The sequence below is a fragment of the Capsella rubella genome, unplaced genomic scaffold (genome assembly GCF_000375325.1).
Source record: "Capsella rubella cultivar Monte Gargano unplaced genomic scaffold, Caprub1_0 scaffold_6, whole genome shotgun sequence".
NCBI classification, from domain to species: Eukaryota; Viridiplantae; Streptophyta; class Magnoliopsida; order Brassicales; family Brassicaceae; genus Capsella; species Capsella rubella.
The window spans coordinates 11526591-11550320 of NW_006238918.1; the positions used below are offsets into that span (position 1 = coordinate 11526591).

The 23730-nt window shown below is 37.1% G+C and overlaps 2 protein-coding genes across 2 annotated transcripts; one reads left to right on the forward strand and one right to left on the reverse strand.

The window, feature by feature from the left end:
* Positions 1-2864, reverse strand: LOC17883733 (dnaJ homolog subfamily C member 3 homolog). Its single transcript, XM_006288538.2, has 7 exons — positions 2517-2864; positions 1952-1996; positions 1711-1833; positions 1145-1386; positions 578-614; positions 427-484; positions 1-360 (listed from the first exon to the last, which is right to left on the reverse strand). Exons 1-7 carry the CDS (start codon positions 2619-2621, stop codon positions 287-289), a joined length of 684 nt encoding a protein of 227 aa, XP_006288600.1. The 5' UTR covers positions 2622-2864; the 3' UTR covers positions 1-286.
* A 3276-nt stretch (positions 2865-6140) lies between these two features.
* On the forward strand, positions 6141-6907 carry LOC111829982. The gene is made up of 2 exons (XM_023780297.1): positions 6141-6521; positions 6767-6907. The coding sequence occupies exons 1-2, from the start codon at positions 6141-6143 to the stop codon at positions 6905-6907; spliced, it is 522 nt and encodes a 173-aa protein (XP_023636065.1).
* Positions 6908-23730: the final 16823 nt, after the last annotated feature.

The window sequence follows — 23730 nt, forward strand, 5'->3', positions numbered from 1 at the left end:
TAACCAAAATTGATTGCATCTAAACAGTATTGTTATCAGAATCACATATCCTTCTAAACACCAAGGTGAAACTCATATCCTAACAATCTTTAAGAGAGTATCTATCACCTCTTCTCAAAATATATAAGCTGTGGATTGGTTTTATTACAGATTACAACAAAGAATCTTAATAAAGTAAAAAGAGCAAACCGCAAGACTATTAAATTAACCTATAATGGGAATACACCCAACGAAACCTGTTTTGTTCATTTGACAGTATTCGAATTCCTTCAGAGCGTACGAAGAATCACTTCTCTTTCCTTTCCTCTTTTATAGCTTCATATGAAAGTAACACTTCTTTGAATTTTGCTTCAGCTACAACTGCAAACAATCGATGTGAAACCGTCAAATCCGGCGGGTAAGATGAAAGAGTTTACAACAATGTACCTTTGTTATCTTGATTTTGGTCCGGATGGAATTCCATAGCTTTTTCCCTGAATGCTTTCTGATTGTACGACAAACCCGAATCAAAACTTGTGAAAGGGACCATAAGACTCGATGAGGATTATTGCATCAGAAGGATTCTAGCCAAGTTTACCTTAATCTCAGCTTCTGTGTATGGAGTTGCCCTTGACCTACAAGGCAATAACACAACCCAGATTATGTCCCTCGATATGTCAACCCGTTTACTTGTCGACAGTGGATAAAAAAAATACACTTAAAAATATACACCACCGGCGGTTATGGTTTACATTAACATACTACTTGACATAGCATGAACATCGCGAACCATCAACCCAATCTACTATGTCTAATTCAGAGTTTATATGGGAACGAAAGAGACCCTAGCTTTAGCAAATGATTATTATGACCAAAACTAAGAAGAAACAGGGATTAAAACATTAATCAGTGACCAAAAGTACGATGAAACAGACCCAGAACCAAGAATAACCCAAGTGTATTTTCAACTCTCCCCTTAAGGCTCCAAAACAACCCAATGGTCAAAAGATCCTAATGTGTTCTCCTTCCTCTTATTTTTACTATTCTAGAGCATTTCAGATTCATCCCTATTGCAACATATAGTGTGAAGCTAGAGACTTTGATAACTGAAATTATGTGCTAGTCGTGTTTGTATTTCGTTTTAAATATCAAACTATATTCATACCTGCTGAGCCCTAAAACCGAGTAATGATGTGATAATGGATATACTCTTCTCTGGTTCGGAGGCTCCTGGTAATTGGTCCTTTGGTTTCTATGCGAAGACTCAGTTTTCCAGTACCAATCATTACGCTGAAACTCCTGATGGTACTGCTGTGCACCAGGATCATTTTCTCTCCAGTTCTCGTAGCCCCTCCTAAATTTACTCCTCTCTCTGTTGAAAACGCTTTGCATACGCCTGATACGTTCCTGAAACAGAGCATCAACAGATCTGAACGCATGTTCAAGTGAATTCTACACTACGATAACATGTTTCTACAAAATCATGGATTGAAAGAAGAGATATAACTTTATAATTTAAAATTTATTCTCATTGGTGTTACAACTTTAATGTTACCGATAAAACAATCTTAAAGTCATTGAGAAAATATGCCAAATCTAGATAAAAACAGTTTACTAGTAAATACGCATGGTTGCTGAGATTTTGAAAGTAACTGCTGAGATTAGGTAGATCCAACTCTACATGTAGAACACCCACAATGCTTTCTTTAGGAAAAAGTCAATTAGACTTACCACTCTCTCCAACTCATCCTCGTACTCCTCTTTCATCCGTTTGTTATACCTTCTCCATGCTTCCTCCTGATAAGACGTTCGGAAAGAACCACCTTTCGACGCTTTCCATGCTGAACCAAAAGGCTGATGACATGTAGTAATTAGTCACAAATGCTTATGACTTTTAGCTACTAATGTCACTTAATTTTGGAATTGGGAACTAGAAAAAGTAGCTTAAAGATAATATCTCAGAGTAATTCACCTGGGTATAGCCCGAACGAAAAGCTCCTCGCAGTGTTTGATAAACCTACCGAATAACAGAAAACATCAGACACTAATCAGCCAATGATTAGTCGAACACTATTCCATGATTCCACAGAGTTTCACCAATCAAACTTTTCGACCAAACCACGAGTTACAAAAGCACTCAATTTTTTTCTTTTCGTACCAAAGTTATGCTTCTCTCGCGCAGATTATGTTCAATTGTCACCATATATTAATGATTACCAATAAAAGCCTAATGATTCATCTGCAGATATACAACTGTATAGTAGAACTATTCCGTAATACCGCGATATACAACTGTATAGTAGAACTATTCCGAAACCGCATGTTAGGTTCACTCATTCCATATAACAACAGAAATTACTTCTCCTATCAATTTTCACTCATGCTTCTCTCGCAATTTCCAGTTTTTCACCATTTCCACATGTTTACCAATCAAAAGCTATTAATCTTATCAAACTCTAAAGCTAATCATAGACTATAAGCACACAAAACCCCAAAATTACTTCACGATCATAATTCCGATAACCTAATTGACTCACGGCGTAGGTGCCGACGGTTGCGCAGATCAAATGAATCGCTGACAATCCCAAATGCTTTACGTCTGCTTTATCAGCTTGATCGCGTTCACCATCTTTGCCTTCCATTTTTGAGCTTTACGATGAACAGAATCTTTCGGCTTGTGATGATGATGATTCAATTAACACTGAAACCATCCTCAGGCGAATTCGAATTCGAATTTGATTCTTCGCCTCTCTTCTCTTCACTTCTTAGGATATCAAAATTTGGGGTTTTGAATTTTTTTTTTTTTTTCTCTGTTTTTGTTACGCCACCACCGCCTTAACTTCAACTCGTCGTTCAAAGACGTTGTCTCTCTCCGTCGTAAGACGATGGACAAATTCCTGATTTTTGTTTTTGTTGTTTATACGTGAGAAATATTTGGGCCCTTTATTGGACTTTTTTTTGTCGCTAAAAGTCCATGCAAAACAAAACTTATAATTTTAATTTTGGGTGAATTAGTAGCTCAATATTCATTTTCAATAAAAAAATGAAAATATAGCACATTAATAGTTGAAATTAAGTAAATAACTATTAGGTAATGTAAAAAGACCAAAAAAGACATAACACAAGTACTAAATTAATTACTATATATAACGTTTCATTACTATATAGAACTAGGTTTTACCCCGTGGTAAACCACGGATCTATTATTTTTTTTTTAAAGTTGTTTAATTTTTTTTTTGGTTTTTGTAGCTAACATTTTGTTTTTGTTGTTTTATTTATATTTATAATAATTAAATCACTTTGTATTTGGTGATGGTTCAATGCCTCCATCAGTGAAAATACATTCAACAGTCTCCCAAGTTATGTTGGTGTAGTTCCTCCACAAGTGTAGAACCTTAACTTGGACTCTCCAAGCTATCTTGTACGGACGAACGTCTCTTAAATATGCAAATGAAGCAGAGATAGTAGTTAGAAATAGTATTGACTTTTTAGGTTTTATTCTATGGATGTATGTGTTGCGATGATTTCCTGTGATGGTAAGGTCTGCATTATATATTGTGAGAGATGGTGTAAAGAATCGTTTGATACGAATTTGATTTAGCTTGATTGGCAAGAGTAGAAGATTTAGGTAAGTAGAAAAGTGTATCCATTATATATGCGTTTAATTATAAATCTATCTTACCATATCAGTTACAATAGGCCTCAAATTGAGCAATATTACGTGATTGAATAAATATCTGGAATGTTTGATTGATTCGCTTTGAAGATATCGATGACGTTATTTAATGACAATTATACGATTGAATATTTTGTTTATTTATGTAATTTTTTGTATTTATGTCGTTGCATTAAATTAGATCTCGAGACTGAATAGTATAATATACGTTGGGCCTTCTCAGCAATTTGTAGTCACTATTCGTTAGCACAACTTATTGTTTGAGGCCTATAATAATATGTATCCGATTTAATGAAAGGCCCAACTTTAAACGACATCAATTAATACCGGGTCATTAATATTAGATTTTGACCCGACATAAAGAAAAGAAACCCGACATAACCACTAAAAAACGTCAGTACCCTTAATGAATATTGTAAGAAAAATGTTAGACATTGGTTTTTTGGGCATTATCGTGTAATAATTGATTTTTGAGCAAAATGTACTCCAAAAATGTATATATAGATTCTACTAAAATGATTATTTTAATTTCTGATGGATGGTTGCCAAAGTCGTGGTGGTCGATGGTGATTGGAGTGATGACCATAGGTGGCATCCGGTGGTCGGAGGTGTTGGTGGTTGGTGATTGGAAATGGTGGTGGCGGGTGGTAGTGGTGGCCGGCGGTCGGAGATGGTGGTGGTCGTTGGTGGTGGTGACCGATGGTCGTTGGTGGTGGTGACGGGTGGCCGGCGGCTGATGGTGATGGGTTGCCGACGGTGGTGGTGACGGGTGGCCGGCGGTGGTGGTGACGGGTGGCCGGCGGTGGTGGTGACCGGTGGCCGGTGGTTGGAGATAGCGACGGTGGCTGACGATGGTGGTATAAATAGGAGGTGGTGGATGTGGTTGGAGGTGAGGTAGTGGTTGGAGGTGAGGTAGTGGTTGGAGGTGAGGTGGTGGTGATAGGAATGGGTAGTATATATATAAGAATAAAAAATAAAAAGAATTAAATAAACAAAAGAAAAGAAAAAAAGACAAAAGGGTAAAAACTGTCATTAATACATATAATACATAGCATATGATAGTTTGATGGTTAGAGTGATTATACAATAAATTATAATTTTTGTGTTGGTTATACATTGCAATTCCCCTTTAATTTTATATATAAATATTTTACTAATATAAACCAAAACTTTTAATTTTCGAAAAAGGTTTGGTGTGAGAAGTTCAAATCTATTTTTAAAATTTTTTTAAATAATGTATGCGATTTTAAGAACATTTAGAAAATATGTATTTTTTATTAATATAAATCAAAACTTTTAATTTTCGAAAAAGGTTTGGTGTGAGAAGTTCAAATCTATCTCTAAAGTTTTAAAAAATAATGTATGCGATTGTAGAAACATTTAGAAAATATGTGTTGCGTATTATTCTTAACTTAGTTCGAATGTTTTACATTTTTCTGATATGGAGAATAGAATTGCAAAAACTGACTACATAAAGAGTTTATTTGTATAAAACTCTTAAAAAAATTAAAATTATAAAAAATCTTTAAGTATAATAAGGTTTTATACATGGATATCGTGGATCATGTTTTGTGTAACCTCGGTAGAATATAGGGTGCTTATCAATGGACAGCCGCAAGGGTCAATTAATCCGGAGAGAGGTCTAAATTGACCCACTATCTCCGTATTTATTCATACTTTGTACAGAGGTTTTAGTTGCGAATATCCTGAAGACGGAGCAGGATAAATTGTTAACGGGGATCAAAGTAGCGATTAAGTGCCCAGTAATATTGCATTTACTGTTTGCGGATGATAGTTTGTCCTTTTCCAAAGCAAATAAAGAGCAGTACATGGTTACTATGGAGATTCTACGAGCTTATGAAAAGATGTCACGACAACAAATAAATTTTGACAAATCTTCCATCCACTTCGGACATAAAGTGAACAACTCGATTAAACCAGAGATTCAGGAAACTCTTGGAATTGTTAAGTTAGGCGGGATGGGCTCATATCTCGGTTTACCGGAAAGTTTAGGAGGGCTAAAACACATGTTTTTCTTTTGTACGGGATAGGTTAAATATACATACTAATGGGTGGTCGGCCAAATTCCTTTCAAAAGGAGGCAAGGAAGTTATAGTTAAGTCAGTGGCGTCCGCGTTACCGACATATGTGATGTCTTGTTTTCGTCTTCCAAAGTCGATAACATCAAAACTGACTAGTGTAGTGGCTAAATTTTGGTGAAGCTCAAATGGACATTCTGGTGGTATGCACTGGCGGGCATGCACTGGCAGGCATGGGATAAATTGTGCTCTAGTAAGAGAAAGGTGGATTAGGGTTTTGTGATGTAAATGATTTCAATACGGCGCTTTTGGCGAAGCAACTATGGAGATTAATTGATTGCCCAGACTCACTGTTTGCAAAGGTGTTTAAGGGCAAGTACTATAGGAATGCAACTCCACTTGCACAGATTAAATTTTATTCTCCATCCTATGTGATAGGGGATACTATGTCCGTTTGGACAGACCCTTGGATTCCAGCTCAATTCCTGAGACCAGCTATGAGCAATGGATCAATCATGGATACTTCTCTACAGATTCGACATTTAATTGATCGACAAACGAATTATTGGCGTCTAGACATGCTCCAAGAGCACTTTTCCTCGGAAGATGTCTCTTTGTTAAATGCTCTCCAAATTGGTAATTGGCCGGTGGCAGATTTCTATGGGTGGCATTTTAAAAAGAATGGAAAATATACGGTTAAGGCTGGTTACTATGTGGCTAGGATGCGGAATTTACAAATGCTGATTTCAGAGGTGTACATTACTCCGCTACTTGCAGGCTTATGGAAAGTAAGGAGTCCCCCTAAGCTTCAACATTTTATGTGGCAGGTACTGATAGGTTGCATTATTGTTTTGACCAATTTGAGTAAATGGGGAATTACTTGTGATGTGCAATGTGGTTGGTGTTGTGATCCTGCCCACCAGTTCGGCAAACTTGAGCTCTAGCAAACCTCCCAGTGGGGGCTATTGGGTTTCCAACTACATAAGTTTTTGCAAATATGGACTATATTTTGCGTATACTTATACATGATGAGTACAGATTTTGTCCTTGGATTTTGTTGTATATCTGGGAGGCAAGAAATGACAAGACTTTTAACAATATGGATAAAAACCCTCTGGAAATAGTTCGGCTTGCTAAAGATGAAGCTCGTATTTGGCATGACGCACAGGCCGAAGAATCCCATCCTCCTAGGGAGGATCCCGTAGGAGCCTAGGGAGGATCCCGTAGGAGCCTAGGGAGGATCCCGTAGGAGGAAATGGAATGCGTAGGGTGCCGAATCCTTTATCTTCCAAGTTTATAGGTTATCGATGTTTCATAAACGGGTCTTAGAAGGCCACATATATGAATGCAGGCTCGGGATGGTTTTGTCACTATACGCAGGATTCCTCCACGACGATGGGAGCTTCTAACCTCTGTTGAATTCTTTCTCCTCTTCATTCCGAAGTAGAAGCTCTGGTGTCGGCGATGAGATGTATGATTGGCCATAACTTCAGAGATGTTATTTTTCTTACCGACTGTTCAGTTCTAGTGAAGATGGTGTCTTGTCCTACCGAGTGGCCGACTTTCTCTGTCTACCTGGATGATATCATCATTGATAAGGCAAAATTCTCAACTTTGTCTTTATCTCTTATTCCTAGAAATTTGAATGTAAAAGCAGATTCCTTGGCACACAAAGCTCGTTCCAGTCCGCGTATTATTAAGTATGTAAACAATTGTCCGTCGAGTTGACTCATTTGAGTCAGTTTTAGTTTATTTGATTTAGGGTTTATTAAGTATGTAAAAAATGGTTTTATACAAGCCATTTTAGGGTTTTATACAAATAAACCCTCTATGTACTCAATGTTTACAGTTTTACTCTCCATCTCTAAAAAGTAAAAATCAATCAGGCTAAATAGAAAATGGGGGAATTTCAAAAATATCCCTTTTCTAATACCTCTTTTTAAAAATACCTCTCTTTCTAATTTTATCATAAAATCACAATAAAATTTGGATTTATCAAAAAAATATGTGTAAACTTATATTTATAGGCACAAATTATCTTTATATGTGTGTAAATTTATATATATATATATATATATATATATATATATATATATATATATATTACATAAATACCGTATAAACACCTTTTAAAAACCTTTTAAAAACTTTATAAACCTTTTAAAAACCTTATAAAAACCTTATAAATGTCATTTAGAACCTTTAAAAACCTTATAACTATTTGGATTTAATCTCCCAGTAATAATGATGATCTTGATGTACCTTATCAACCATATAAAAGTTTATGATTTTCATACTTGAAAAGGGGTATTTTTGAAAATGGATAGAAAAGAGGGGTATTTTTAAGAGATTTTTGCACTTATACCCACTTTTAAGAAAACTTATCCCCTTTACACCCACTTCCTACTACTACTGTACTTCAGTTAAGAGAAGTTACTTCTCTATCCCTCTGCTTCCATCTAACCGAATACCCACTCTTTCGTTACATTTAATATTTACTCTTTCATTTTACAGTTTTTCCTTTAGTTAAAGAAATAAACAAAGAGATTTAATCTACATCAAAAGTATAATGAATAGTCACGAGTAGTTATCTCTCTTCTCTTTTCACTTTTTACTCCAAACCCTAGATCCCCAAATTTTACACCTCCAAACCTATCCCCCTCCGCCGGAACCAATCTAAAATGCACCCGTAATCGTCTCCCGCCGTCGTATCTATACCCCAACTGGTGGCTATCTCTGATATGGCATCTAACCGGCGTATCACTGGCTTTTTCAAACCTACGCCTGACGCTTCCTCATCCTCTGGTCCACCCGATGAATCTTCTGGCTGGGACCTCCGTTTACCTCCGCGCATTTTTGCTACAGACCGTTACCCCGACGCTAGGCTGAATGTATACTCCCGGCCGGACATCCTTACAGCCGTATGCAAGGTCCTTCGAGGCAAGCCCGAATTTGAACGAATTTTGAACTCTAGTTTGGGTTCCCTTTTTAGGCTCCGCATCAGCGAGTGCCCAATGTCTTGTAAGTTAATCCACGCGCTTCTCTGCAGGCAAGTCTTGTCCAAGAAGAAGTACGAGTTATGGACAGTCTTCGGTGGATACCCCCTATGTTTTTCGTTGCTCGAGTTTGGCGCTGTTACTGGGTTGTCATGTGCTGAGTTTTCCGAAGATTATGACCCGGATTTGGACCCATCTGCTGATTCTTCCGATGCGTGTTTTTGGGATGAGTTGATTGGCACCAATCGGAAGACCACACTAGCAGACATAAGCAAGACTTTTAAGGATAGGAAAACTACTGATCCACTAAAAAAACTCCGCCTTGCACTTATTCTCATTGTTGACGGCGTGCTCATCGCCTCTAGTTAGACTCACAAACCCACCTTGAAGTACGTTGAAATGCTCAAAGATGTGGATTCCTTTCTATCATTCCCTTGGGACCGAGAATCCTTCCTCAAGACTATATCGACGATGAGGCCTGATATAAAAAGTCTCAGCCAACCATTGGCTAAGAAACTCACGATTATAGCAAGTGAACCACTCCGTTGCAAACTTTCACAGATAAGTTGCAATACAAGTCATTTCGTTTGCAAGGCTTCCCGTTAGCACTTCAACTGGTAGCATATCGGAATATCCCTTATTTACTCGACAAGATTCCTGGGTCTGCTGATCCATGCACTTTTTTGGATTGGTTTCCAGTTGGCATTCCAAAGAACAACCTCCCCCTTACCGACGTCTTGTCTATTGAACATTCCACTAAGGTTAGCTTTCACACCACATCCACATGGATACCCTTTTTGGATCGTCACTTTACCATCATGGTTACTTACCTCTTATTGTCTTTTTTTATCCCCCCATTTGATAGTTTCACCCTTTATTGAAGTTGAGCCACCAGAAGAAGGTTGGGGAGAGTGGGACGATGAAGTTAAAGACAAAAAAATCTCTTTTTTGATCTCACAGATCCAGGATAGTCACATTTTCACAAAAAATGATTGGCCCGGTGGCGATTGCTCGTTGCCTCTAATCTCTCTTACAACCAAGAAGGATGACGTTATACACATGAAACATGTTGTCCCAATGCGCAAACAAGGTTCCGCCAAACTTCGATTCAATCAGTCTCCTCCCAAGTCCAAGCGTGACGCTACCAGATGTTCTTTCACTTCTAACGACAAAACCTTCGAAGATTTCAAATCCTCGGTAGAGAGAGAGAGTTCCAGTCCATTAGGAGAGAGTGAAATGATGTTTAAGAAGTTGTCTGCACAAAATATGAGCCTCACAGCGCAGCTTCGGGCTTTTAGATACAATAGATATCGTAGATATCAGCCTAGACGTAAGACGGCAAAACTTAGTTTTGCTACCGACTTAAAGTTGCCAAAAAGATCAACTACAGTGCCTCCTGAAGAAGTCATTGCGCGAACACCATCGTCATCCAAACCTCCTTTGTCACCAGAAGATAATTTTGAATCCCAACACAACTGGGATCAATATGTCACCCCGGAGGGAGCAGTTGATCCTGTTACAGATCAAACTTCTTCCCCTACGAAAGATGGAAACAAGGTTTGTACTCAATTTTAAGTTGTTTTGTTATACATTGATCAAATTTGTGTCAAGACATACTCATCATGTACTAATTTTGTTTGTTGCCAGATGTCTTCTTTGGACACCAGCTCTCTTCCCATATACGACACTAACTGTAAGGTCAATAGAAGTCACTCATTTGTCCATTTTCCCCTTCCTTCCACTAATTATGTTGTTCCCCCCTTTTTTATTGTCTCCCTGACCAGGCTGCAAGGTCACCTTCTGAATCCCCCTTATTTGACATTGTCCCCAAACCTTCTGACATCCATGAGGCACTGGTACATTTCTATCCCTTCCAAGTATAAATGTTCTTAAGCTTGTCCACCTAATATCCACATGGATACCATTCTTTGGCAGCAAACACATCTTTTGGACCCAAGCATCTCTACAGACCCATCCGCTGTACATACGCCATACACCTCACTATTACAAGATATCATTGGGTTCTTGAAAGCCAATATTCCCCAAAAACAGGACACTAAAGAAGTCAGTACACTATCATCCCATATTTTTCCATTACATCTAAAAATTCCTGTTCATACCTGATTATTGTTAATTCCCTCAATGCGCAAGTCGAGGTTATCAACCATAATGACTTGGCTGAGACTTCTAATCCTCCCTGGTGGATGTGCCCAAATCTTTGCCGGATGTTATAAACTTGTAAGTAAACGAGGTTTTTAATCTAACCATGTGTTTACATGGCATTTGTTTAGGTCAATAACTCATAATCTTCCTACAGAGAGACAGTGGACCCCCCTCCCCCCCTTTTGGATATTGATGCTGAGAAAGGCATTGGTGATTGTTCAGCCAACCCGCATGGATGGATATGCATTTAGTTTTCCTAAAATCTAACATTCTTCTCACTTCCTCTTAAACAAGATACTCCATGGTGATGGCCTAACAGTTCCGTCCAAAACTGTCCCGATAAAGGAACTCCTTTGGAGGATGATGAAGGAACCAAACCTGATGGTTATGTTAGATACTCTATATCTAACCATGAAGAAGGAGCTTCAGACATGAATGAGGTCTTTTTTCTTCTCTTTTCTTTTTTTCTATGTCATACAATAACCCACACTATTTAATCCATACATATTCACTTTTCATTGAACCTCCCCTCAATCAGGTTGTCAAAGGGGATAGTCTTGCGTCTGAGTCCAATACGTCTCCTGATATTGTCCATACAAAGGAAGTCGCTGTGGATAATAATGCAGGTTTGGCTACTGATGGTAACCATGTCCAAACATCTCTAGAAACCAATAAGGTATATCTCTGTCTATCTTTTCTTCTATTTTCTTTGTATGGACGTCATACAATAACCCTCAATCCACACTACTTAATCCACATGGATTCACAATCACTGAAACTCCCCTCAGCCAGGTTGTCAAAAAGGATGGTCTTGCGCCTAAGTCCAATACGTCCCCTGATGTTGTCCATACCAAGGAAGTCGCTTTGGACAATAATGCAGGATTGGGTACTGATGGTAACCATGACCAAGCATCTCCAGAAACCAATGAGGTATATCTCTGTCTATATTTTTTTTAGTAATTTTTTCAAATTGTATCCACATGGACATGATGTCTTAACAGACTTTTGGTGTTTTGAACACATGAATACAAGAGCCCACACCCTCACAATCAACCACCAACAATGATGGTCCTGACAGTTCAGATTCAGAGGTATGACTTTTTATATTTACATTGGTCCTACATCATTTTTTTAGTTACATTTATTAGAGAATTAACAAATTATCAGGACACCGAGTCAACCCCCCCCCATCATGTAGACTTCAATGATTCTTCTCCTGCTAGGCCGAGAGAAAAGAGTGTTCTATCTGAACCAGAGATGACCCTACTTGATGTTATTGTGAACATGCCTGTTCGGACCCCATCTGAACAGCCTGAACTTCTATCGCACGTTTACAAAAACATTGAAAGCAGCGCCAAATACATACGTTTCATATCCTAATTCTTAGCAACTACTCAATTTTCTACAGCACATTGAACTCTTAGTTTATTATTTGAAGAGTAAGCATAATCATGTTCTCTCCATTGAGCGAGCACTCATTCTTACACCGTGGCTTGCCAACTACCTCCAAGGGAAATACAGATCTTTCAATTTTGCAAAAGTGAAGAGTAGAGTTCGATGGGATGATCAACTTAATCGCTCTATGAATGGGACTCCATCCACTTGGTTTGAGTGTTGGGACATGCTCTATATGCCAATGAACTCGGGGGGATCTCATTGAGTGGGATTAGCCCTTTCGCTGCCCAATTGGAGTTTAGAGATCCTTGACCCTAATGTATCTTTGCACAGTGATGAACAAGTGGCACATTACATAGCTCCAATTGTTGAGATGCTTCCCTGCATCATTTACAAATTATGTGACCCACCAGCGACTCAGACTTATGGTTTTACACCTTTATAGTGGTCAAGGGTTAAAGATGTGTACGTCAACAGTAGATGCGGAGATTGCGGTCCTGTTGCATTGAAGTTCCTCGAAATCCACCGAAACTGCAATGGTTTTGAGATCATGTCAACCATCACTGATGAATTTGTTGATGCATTTAGGGCACAATATGCTATGGATATTTACAAGGATCTCATTGCACCTATTTACAGTTAGATGTACTATGTTATGTAACTTTGTTGTGTTGACGTTTCTAATTTAGCTTTTACCCTATGTAACTTTCTTGTATGTACTCTGTAATGTAACTCTTATCAATGCTATGTTTTCTGTCTTCTCCGAATCCACATGTGCATGTCCAAACGGATGACTTTGTTACAAGTTTCGATGTACTTGTGTTTTAGGGTATAGTTTTCGTATATTTGTTAGGGATTTGATATGTTTCCCAGGGATATGGTATGATTTTCTTTACGCAACCATTTTGTGTCGACAATTACCTTAATGTTTAGTTTTAGTTTCTAGTTTAGGGTTTAGATTGTGGGTTATTATCCACAAAACTATTAAAATACGCATAGTACTATGATTTATGAGGAATCCACACATTTCCGAACACGTGGATATGTGTTTTCGATATTCCAGACATTTACCAATGTACATGTGTTTTAGGGTATAGGTTTCGTGATATGGATTGGTATATTTGTTAGGGATCGGTATGTTTTCTTGATATGTTTCGTAGGGATATGTTATGGTTTTCTTTATGCAACCATTTTCTGTCGACAATTGGTATAACGCTTATTTTTAGTCTCTAATTTAGGGTTTAGTTTCTGGGTTATTATCCACAAAACTTTTAAATACACATAGTAGTGAAAATCTTTGATTTTTGTTTTCGTAAGATACATAGAATGTAGCAAGGCGGGTAAACCTATACTAAGACAACATAACTCTTCTCTTTATTTACATAACAAACTAGAAGGTGACCCGCGCTACAGCGCGGGGGAAAAGTTTCAGATTTTTCTTTCGATATAAATCACATTATATAAAGATCGATTAGTAGTGGTGCAGAGAGATGTATATTAAGTGTTTGAAAGAGGTACAGAGTAAAAATAGCAAATGGTAGGAGGAAAATTTACAAATATAGTGTACTATATATAGTTTTTACATGTGTCAAAGAAACAAATTTAGAGTTTATATTTTAAAACGTATAAAGTAACAAATGCTTGTATACTAATTAATCCTCTAGCCAAACAAACTTACTTGTATGAATCGTATACTTCACTTTCATATGTCCTCAAATCTTTGTCGACGTTGGTCATTCTAAAAACCTGAAAAGAATTTTTGAACTTAGATCACACTTAATATATAGTACTTAAATATCACGATGAGAACGACTGTTGAAGTCAAACCAAGCCAACACCAATGGATCTTGAACATTTTTTTTTTTATCTCTGTGGCTATTTGCCATAGTGTTTGAATGTAGGTATTTTTTTAGAAGACGTATTTGTATCTTAATTAACTCTTTTCTTTGTAAGAAAACCCAGATTTTTCTCTCATTAAAATATTTTTCTTCATAAAGATCTTTCTTTTTGAATATATCTACACCATAATATAGATATATTTGTGTGTGTTTGACAAAAAAAAGAAGAAGATATATTTGTGTGTAAACTATCAACATTTATAGTTCCTCGAAGGTACGAACCCTCCGGCAAAGTGAAATTTAAGTATCAAAAATTGGTTTCTAATATTCTGTTTCTAATATTGATAATTTTGGTTAGCACAAAATTAGGCATTGTTATAGGAAACAGTTAAACACTATCGTATGTAATACATAGCGAAACAACAAATGCTATGATATCGGGAGATATGATAGATTTCACACCTACGATAGCATTGTTTTAGTAGGCTATAGTACGTATATCTACAATAACAATATATGAATGTACTTATTCAATTTTCCATAGCAATACGAAATGCCATTATTTATTTGTTCATAACAAATTTTGAATTATTTCAATATTTTTTTACAATTCAAATTCGGTGCTATTATATATCAGTATACAATAGCAACTATATGTTGTCGTAATTTATGTTTTCTTTCTGCTATATTATTGAATATCATAAGATAGTTTCCTCGCTATTATAGTATACTATAACTGTTGTAGGACGTTTTCTCTTTTGATATTATATACATGACTTAGTGATATCAACTTAATATAACCTGTAAATTTAAAACTAAACCATTTATAACATCTCAAAATCATTCGAACATACTCAACACATGTTCCAAATCCAACATACCAAACACATGTTCCAAATCCAACATACCAAACACAATAAACTGATTCCAACATACCAAACATTAAACATATTGTTGCCAAAATACATAAGACTAGTCTTAACCTAAATTAAGCTAGCTGGACCAAAGTTGCTTCATCCCCTGCAGTAATGGACATTGTCTTACATCAGTTATGCACATGAAAACCAAAAGCACAAGCATCACAGTAAAGAAAACTTACCACAGTTAACAACAGTCAATAGATGACCAAGTGTTCAATTGGCCATGCGATAGATGAACCAAGTGCATCTCTCATAAACTCAATCTCATCTGATGGCCTCCAAACCGCTGCATCATCTACCTTGACTATATCTATCCAAACTCGCACAGCATTAGGACCTAAGCGAACACAGTGTACATTTTGCTCTGGATCAGTTGAATGCACCCGTCCTTCTGCTACAACCCGCTTCTTTATGCTAATATCCATTAACTTACACTTCTGATTTGCCTTGATATCTCCTTTTTTCCGCTGTCAAGAAAAACCATATAAGTACAAAATTGAAACTTTATCAAAGTAAACTATAGAACGTATAAACTAAAGTTTACCGGAGATCTTCTAAGAGGGGATTGTGTAGCTGTATGAGTTTCCATAACTGTTGTTGGAGACTTCTCACGGGCTGAGGTTGGTTATATATGCGACTTAGAACCTGTTGCTGTTGTTTTTTGACTTTCTGAAACTGATTTTCCATGAGTTGTTTGACTAGATGCAGAATTCAGAATAGGAGATAAATGACCTGTTGCAGTTGGGTTGTTTTCGAATAGCACTTTCGTGACAGGCCATGCTACAAAGGACATTTAACAGTCCTCTATGTATGTAACATCAACTGTCGGCCTCCATATGAATGTATTGGGTTGATGTACAACATCAACAAACACTTTTACAGCCTTTGGTCCGAGTGGAAGTCCATTAACCAAAGCTTTCTGATCTTGCGTGTTCCAATGGCCTTCAGCAACAACTACATCATCATTTGACAGATCAAGTAGTTTACATTTGTTCAACAAATTGGTTCTTGAGCCCTGTTAAATAGATTAATAACATAATCTGAGTATTTTAAATGATCAAGAACCTGAGTATTGATGAACAAGTTAAGAAACTTACTAGTGGTGCCATGTCTTCTTCCAGGCCTCCCTGTTCTAGACTAACACACTTGGTGGCAGGCCATGCAATCATTTGCCCAACAGATTCTTCAATTGTGGACATTCCACTAGCAGGTCTCCAAAGGAATGCTTTTGGTATTGTGGCAGTGTCAACCAATACTTTATAATCTAAAGGGCCTAAACGAATCCCATTCACAACATCATCTGGATCAGTAGATATAATATGTCCCTCAGCAACATTCGCATCATCACCAGCCCAGTCAATCAAAATACACTTTGCTTGTGATTTTTTGTTCACACTCTATACAAATTTGGAGTAGAAAAAAAAACAAGTCAGAATTTATAGATATAAAGAAATCAAGAAGCCTGGATTATTAATCTCTTACCCTTGCAGCAGAGTTTTCACCAACTTCAGCTTCTTGTCTCTGAGACATGCAAGAAAACATATCAACTACTCGCTTCATATTACAATACAACAGCTTAATGTACAAATACAAAAGTGCATTACCTGGTTCTTCAGCTTCAAAATTTCATTTTCTAGCTCAGTCACCTTGTGCTTGAGATGAATTTGCTTCTCTTCCATTTCAGCCATACACTTGTGTTTAACTTGGAAACAAGCTAATTTGGTCTTAGTCATATTTTTTCCCCATTGCCCTCAATCGACCGGGATTATCAGGTCCTAACACTTGGCTAAGTGTATCTTGTCCTTCATTTGTTGCAACTTGAACATAATTAACAAGTTCAGCTGCCATTTCCTGCACATTTAAAGAAAACACATTTTTAAAAATAGTATAATCTAAGCATATACTGAAATCCAAGTCCACAAGGTCCATATATTATAACTTACAATTTTTTCAGCTGCATTTGTATTCACTGGTGTCCCATCCTTTCTAGTACGTGATTTAACCCACACCTTCAGTCTTGACACTTCAGAAGGATCTGAACTTTCTTGTTTCTAATCAAATAAAAAGATAGATAATTCAAACTACTTTTATTAAGTGATGAGAATTTTCAGTGTAATTGCATTAAGCGTACCAGTTCTTCAGTTAGTCTAACCATTCCTTTGCGCCTCCTTTCCTTATAGCTATCGCTCAAAACCTAACATATGATTATAGATATGTCAATTATATCTTATAAATAAACATAAAACTTACTTACTTATAACCAAAAATACCTTAAACTCAGCACTAGTTTTGCTCTTGACAAATTTACGCCAAGCATTTGGATTAACATTCTTAGGTCGCAGATTCATCCTTTCTTGGTTAGTCGTAGCTTCATTAATGTCCTTAACCAATCGTGACTTTGATGCCCTCCACAAACATCCCATCTGTTTAAGCAAGGCAATCTTTTGGTACTCTTCATCTAACTCAAACCTTACCTGTAATCAATCACATATAAGAAAAAAACATGTAAACCTTGACAGATTAGGAAAAAATATGTAAACCTTGACAGATTAACGTTACCTGTACCGATTTCCATAGCACTGTCTTAACATCCTCAGTGACTTTTGACCAACGCTCAACTGTTACAGGAACATGTTCTCGAACCAAGGCACCAAGATACGATGACAACTTAACAGATCCAGGACCATAATGTTCTCCCATGAAAGTGAAGTCTACATGTAATCTGCTATTTGGATCCTTGGCGATGTCTTTCATCCTTGTTGGTCCTCTCTTTCTCTTACGTGTAGTTTTAGCTACATTATCATGCTCATTGTCTGGCTGCTCATCTAACGGCTGCTCTTCTACAGGTTGCTGCTCTTCTGCATGTTGCTGATCATCTGGCTGCTCTTCTAAAGGCTGCTCTTCTGCAGGTTGCTGCTGTTCTACAGTATCCTGATCATCTAAAGGTTGCTCTTCTTCTAAAGGCTAGCTTTGTTGCAAGTTATGCTCTGGCTGTGAGTTAAATGTACCCAAGTATTCTGGCTCATCAAGATCCTTTTTCTTTTTTCTCCCTCCACGTTTCTGTCCTTTCTTTGGTCCCATGTCAACTCGCCTGAAATATGTAAAAGAAGAATATGAGTGTCTAAGAAACAGAAATACAAATTAATCAATTACCAAGCATTTATCAAACTTAGGTAATAAATTAAACAAGAATGTGAGTAAGAAAAAAAACAAAAGTACAAATCAAACTACCAAGCAGTCATCAAACATAGCTAATAACTTAAACAAGAATGTGAGTAAGAAAGAAACAGAAGAACAAATCATACACTTACCAAGCATTCATCAAACTTTAACTAAAAAATGAATCAAGAATGTGAGTAAGAAATAAATCAAGCTACCAAGCAGTCATCACACGTAGCAAACAAATAAAACTATTACCAAGCAAGCATGAGACATAACAAATAAGAGAATGTGAATGACGATCTCAAACCCAAGTATTTAGACGTATATGCCTTCACTATCAGTTCGGGCAGTTTCAGATTCATCCTTGTGAACATCCATGTCCACATTTGATGGTAATGGTCCAATGTCTGCAATTCCCTCATCCAAATCTTTCTTATATCTTCTTGAAGGAACTCGCATAACAACATGCCAACTTGATTCAACATCTTCCCTTAAGTAAAACACCTGCTTTGCTTGCGATGCTAAAATATATGGATCTCTTAAGAAGGAAATTTGACTGTGATTCATGTTAACTAGTGTGAAACCATCTTCTATCTTACCTCCATTACCCATTACTGCCCACTGACACCGGAAGAGAGGAACATAAAACACATTATAATCTAACAATATAATGTCTATCACTCTGCCGTAGTATGATACCAAATCAACCACTTGTGATGTGTCTTTCGCACTAGCCCTACAGATTGCCGTTGCCTCATAGAAAACACCACTATTCTGTTTTTTTCTATCAACTGATCTAGTATGATACCGTTGACCGTTCACTATGTAACCTGTATATGACCGTGCAATGCAGCGTGGACCATACGCCAACCATTTCAGAACTTCTCCATGTCTGTCTGAATCTAGTGGTATCTATGAGAGTTAAAATAGAAAAAAAAATCAGACACTAACTAGCTTGACTTTGAATTAACAACAAAAACTACAACAACTAATGTCACTTGCCTGCTGTTTTAACCAAGATGAAAGATTTTCAGTATGTATAGTCCATAAAACTGATGCATCACGTCTGCATCTTGCATTAATGTCTTGTAAATGCTGAAGGTGCTCACTAGTACAAAATTAATAACAATAAGCTTAATAAGATACTTTATCAAAACTGTAAATAATAAGAGCACAAGAATTGGAAAGAACTTACTCGATATAAGGTTCAACGACAGCCATATTTTGGATGACAGCAAGATGAGCTATTTTCTTATCCATTTCTGAAAGAGTAATGGAAGTGCCTGCGGATATAGGACGACCCTCTAGAATACAACTATTTTCGTTGTCACTGTTTCTATCAAGCTTGTCTTGTACATTTGTAGACTTCTTTAAGAATTCACTACGGAACTGGATGCAACTTCAGCTAGATAACACTCAGCAATACACCCCTCTGGTCTTGCTGGATTTCTCACATAGTCTTTCAGAACTTTCATACACCTCTCAAAAGGGTACATCAATCTAAAATGGACTGGTCCACCTAACCGAGCTTCCCTTCCTAGATGAACCGTCAAGTGAACCATGATATCGAAGAAACTTGGCGGAAAAAATCTTTCAAACATGCATATCGTTTCGACAATCTCAACTTCCATTACTAAAATCTGCTCCCTATCAATTACTCGCTGACACAGTTGGTTGTAGAATGCACATAAGCGTACAATTGCAAGCCTAGGACCGTTAGGTAACAAACCTTTAAGTGCAATTGGAAGGAGTTGTTGCATTAACACGTGATAGTCGTGCTTCAGACCTGTTACTTTACAATCGTCTAAAGATACGCCTCTTGCTATATTAGAACAATAGCCATCTGGTCCTTTAAAATCATCAAGACGACTACATAATAATTTATTCTCTTTCTTTGATAGGGACCAAGGAGCTGCAGGTAGATATGTTCTTTTCCCTTGAGTCCTAGGATGCAAATCCTTCCTAATATCAAGATACTCCAAATCTTTACGGGCATTTAGACCATCCTTTGATTTCCCACAATGTAACAAAGTTGAGAAAATACTTGCAGCCACATTTCTTTCTACATGAATAACATCTAAGTTATGCCTCACAGGAAGATCCTAAAAAATAAACAGCACAAAAACAGTAAGTAACTCTAACGTTTACTAAATGTTAATGGAAAAATTAGTAAATAACAAGACTATATGGACGTGAAAATATACCTCCCAATACGGTAACTTGAAAAATATAGACCTTTTCTTCCATCATGATAACTCTTCCTCATCTACATTTACTTCATCTTCTTCGTCCTCTTCTGACTCGCTTGATAACTCCTCTTTATCAGACTCTATTCCAGTACACTGAGTCATTTTTCTTTTGCGTCCAGATCGTTTCAGATTTCCAAAGTGATTTTTGAAAATTTTCAATTGTTGAGAAATTTCTTGTCCAGACAATATCCTTCCCTTTCTACCATTTTCAGTTTTTCCATCAAACCACGACTTCTTTAATCTGAAACTATGCGTTGGTGGCAATCTCTTCCGATGGCACATATAGACATGTTTACGGCTGTACTTCAACCACAAACTGTTTGTATGTTTTCCACATAGTGGACATGCCATCTTACCCTTTACATTGCAGCCCGCTAGATTCCCATAAGCCGGGAAGTCACTAATCGTCCAAAGAAGCATTGCCTTAAGATTAAAAGTTGATTTACTAAATGCATCATATGTTGTCTCTCCATTGTTCCACAGATGATTTAAATCTTCTATGAGCGGCTCTAAGTATACATCAATGCTATTGCCAGGCTGGTGTGGTCCAGGTATCAACAGTGAAAGCATGATGTTCTCCTTCTTCATGCATAAGTCTGGTGGCAAATTATAGTTTACTAGCAAAACAGGCCAGCAACTATAGTTGTTGTTCTTCATGTTAAATGGATTAAATCCATCTGTGGAAAGACCAAGCCGTACATTTCTTTCTTCAGCTGCTAAGGAAGGATATTTGGCATTCATCTGATCCCACGTCACTGAATCTACGGGATGGCGGAGTTTACCATCGTTGCTCTTGTTACTATGATGCCACCATAAGTCCTTAGCCATCTCCTCGGACCGAAACATTCTCTTCAACCGTGGAATATCGGAAAGTAGCGTAATACTTTCTGTGGAACTCCTGTTTTTACTGCACCGGTTACCATGCTCGTCTTCCATCTGGAAGCTTTGCATTTAGGACAATTCTCGAGTTTCTTGTAGTTACTTCTAAATAAGCAGCAATCATTAACACATGCATGAATCTTCTCGTATCCCACATCAAATGACTTCAGGAACATCTTCACCTCATATAGTGATGTGTGTAGTACATTGTCCTCCGGTAACATCTCCGGCAATGTCTCCAAAAGATCATTAAAACTCTTGTCAGACCAGTCATTATGTGTCTTAAGTCTGAAAAGGGACACAATTGCTGAGAGTTTACTGTGATTCACACAACTTGGATATAAGGGTGTTTCAGCGTCTGCAAGCTTTGCAAGGAACTCATCTTCCTTCTTGTCGTCACACTCTGCAATCTCACCGAATTCAGCATTTCTCAAAAAGTCGTTATCCATGAACTCTGCAGCTTGATATAACCCATATATCTCATCATTCATGTGACTGAATTTACTGTCACCTTCAACCCCAGACTTTAACTCTCCATGATGATACCAATCAGACCGCAACTTATAAGCCTCATCCATACCCCTTCTAACAAGATGGTCAACTACAACCATTCCTTGGTGGTGATCTATGTTACGACAGTCGATGCAAGGACATATAATCATATCACCATCTCCCAAATCCGCAGCCACAGCTTGTACAAAATTTGAAGCCCCTCTTTCATAAGCTGGATCAGCTCTTCAATGCATAATTAAAAAAGAAAATATAAACTCTCTAAACCCCTAGTTTAAGCTAGCCTAACCTATATAATTTATATCATTACCTGCAAAGATGCAGCCAATCTTTGTTCACCATTATATGATCTAACCTTAGTCCACAATCAACATATCAGATTTATTGATAGAATCTTAGACATCAAATAATGAATAAATTTGATAAACAACTATATCACATATATTAAATCAGAATCCACAATCTCACACACGAAACAGTATGTTTGAAACAACAAGACAACATTACCAACAAACCAGAAAGCAAAAAACAGCATATATTTTACCAAACTAGATTGAAAGAAACACCAAAAGAGACATAAAAATAAGAAGATACTAACATGTCCTGGGAATGAAGATTAATAATAGCTTTATAGTTCCATCAATGCACTCAGCAACACTTGCAAAACATAATTAAAGAATGAGTATAAGCTTTGAAAGCCATATTACAGTTTAAACGCAAATGAAAACGATTTATATAAAACTGTAATATAACAACCAAAATCAAATGCAAATGTCTTCTTAACAATTATCCATAACCAAACTCATAAAAGTTTGTAAGTATAAAAACCAAAATGCAACATCTAATATCCATAACCAAAGTATAAGCATCAAAAAATGTTCTTAGCTCGGATAAACAACCTATTTGTAAACGTGGTGTAGAAGTTTTACTCAGTTACACAACATAAATCTCAGATCTTTTACTAATGTTCTTAAATATTTCTAAACATTGTTTCTCTCTAACCTATATCACGGATAACCTAAATTTTGTTACTAATGTTCACACAATACGCTTAAACAAAATCTCAGAAACTTATTATGACTATGAATTGTTCCAATTTCATCAGGGAATTGAAACACATACACATATTTGACATACAACTGGGTGAAGTGAAGAAGAGAGAGATTATAATTATCTAAAACAGTCAAACAAAAGTCATCTAAGGAAGAAAAACCACCTTCGATTCAACCTCCAATCCGGCCGAAATTAACACTGGCAGTGCTTCAAAGGGCGGCGGCGACGAATCAATATCCTGAATTGGCGAACTAATTAGTTTGGGTAAGAGAATTAAGGATTTCGACATGCAACTGGGTGAAGTGAAGAAGAGAGAGATTGGAAATCACCTTCAATTGGAAATCGACGGGCGGCGAGATTAATTCCGGCGGGCGGCGCCGGTGGCAGAGTCCGATGGAAGTGGCTCACGACCTAGGGTTTCAGCTAAGTCAAGGAGAGAGAGTCGCGACTTGAGAAAAGGATTGTTTGGTTCTATTTTTTTGCAATTTTGGCTTAAGTGTTTGGTGGAATAAGTGATTTTATTTCCCGCTTATTGAAACTCACTTACAGCGTTTATCTAATGCTATCATATGATAACCAGATTACATACTATTAATCAATAGCAAATTTGTAAATTATGCTATTACTCGCTGCTATGAATGTACAATTTTTTTGTAGTGAAATGTGCGATATATTTACTTGAAAAGCCTGTCTTCACACATATTGAAATTATAGTAAGTATCCGATTGTAAAACTAACCCGGAATTCAAAAAAAAATCCGACCCGAATTCCTTGTGTACTTCTCTTTTACTATAGTAGGGATATCACAATGCATGCATAACCCTTTTACTAGGGTTTGTTCTTTAGGTTTTGGTTTTTTCCTTACATGTTA

Bases quoted from the DNA above. Each gene is read 5' to 3' on its own strand.
- LOC111829982 (XM_023780297.1), top strand. From the start codon at position 6,141: ATGTCCGTTTGGACAGACCCTTGGATTCCAGCTCAATTCCTGAGACCA. The intron at 6,522-6,766 runs GTACTGATAGGT...TATATCTGGGAG, and splicing joins TTCAACATTTTATGTGGCAG to GCAAGAAATGACAAGACTTT.
- LOC17883733 (XM_006288538.2), bottom strand. From the start codon at position 2,621: ATGGAAGGCAAAGATGGTGAACGCGATCAAGCTGATAAAGCAGACGTA. The intron at 1,997-2,516 runs GTGAGTCAATTA...GTTATTCGGTAG, and splicing joins CAACCGTCGGCACCTACGCC to GTTTATCAAACACTGCGAGG. The intron at 361-426 runs GTACATTGTTGT...GATTGTTTGCAG, and splicing joins CCAAAATCAAGATAACAAAG to TTGTAGCTGAAGCAAAATTC.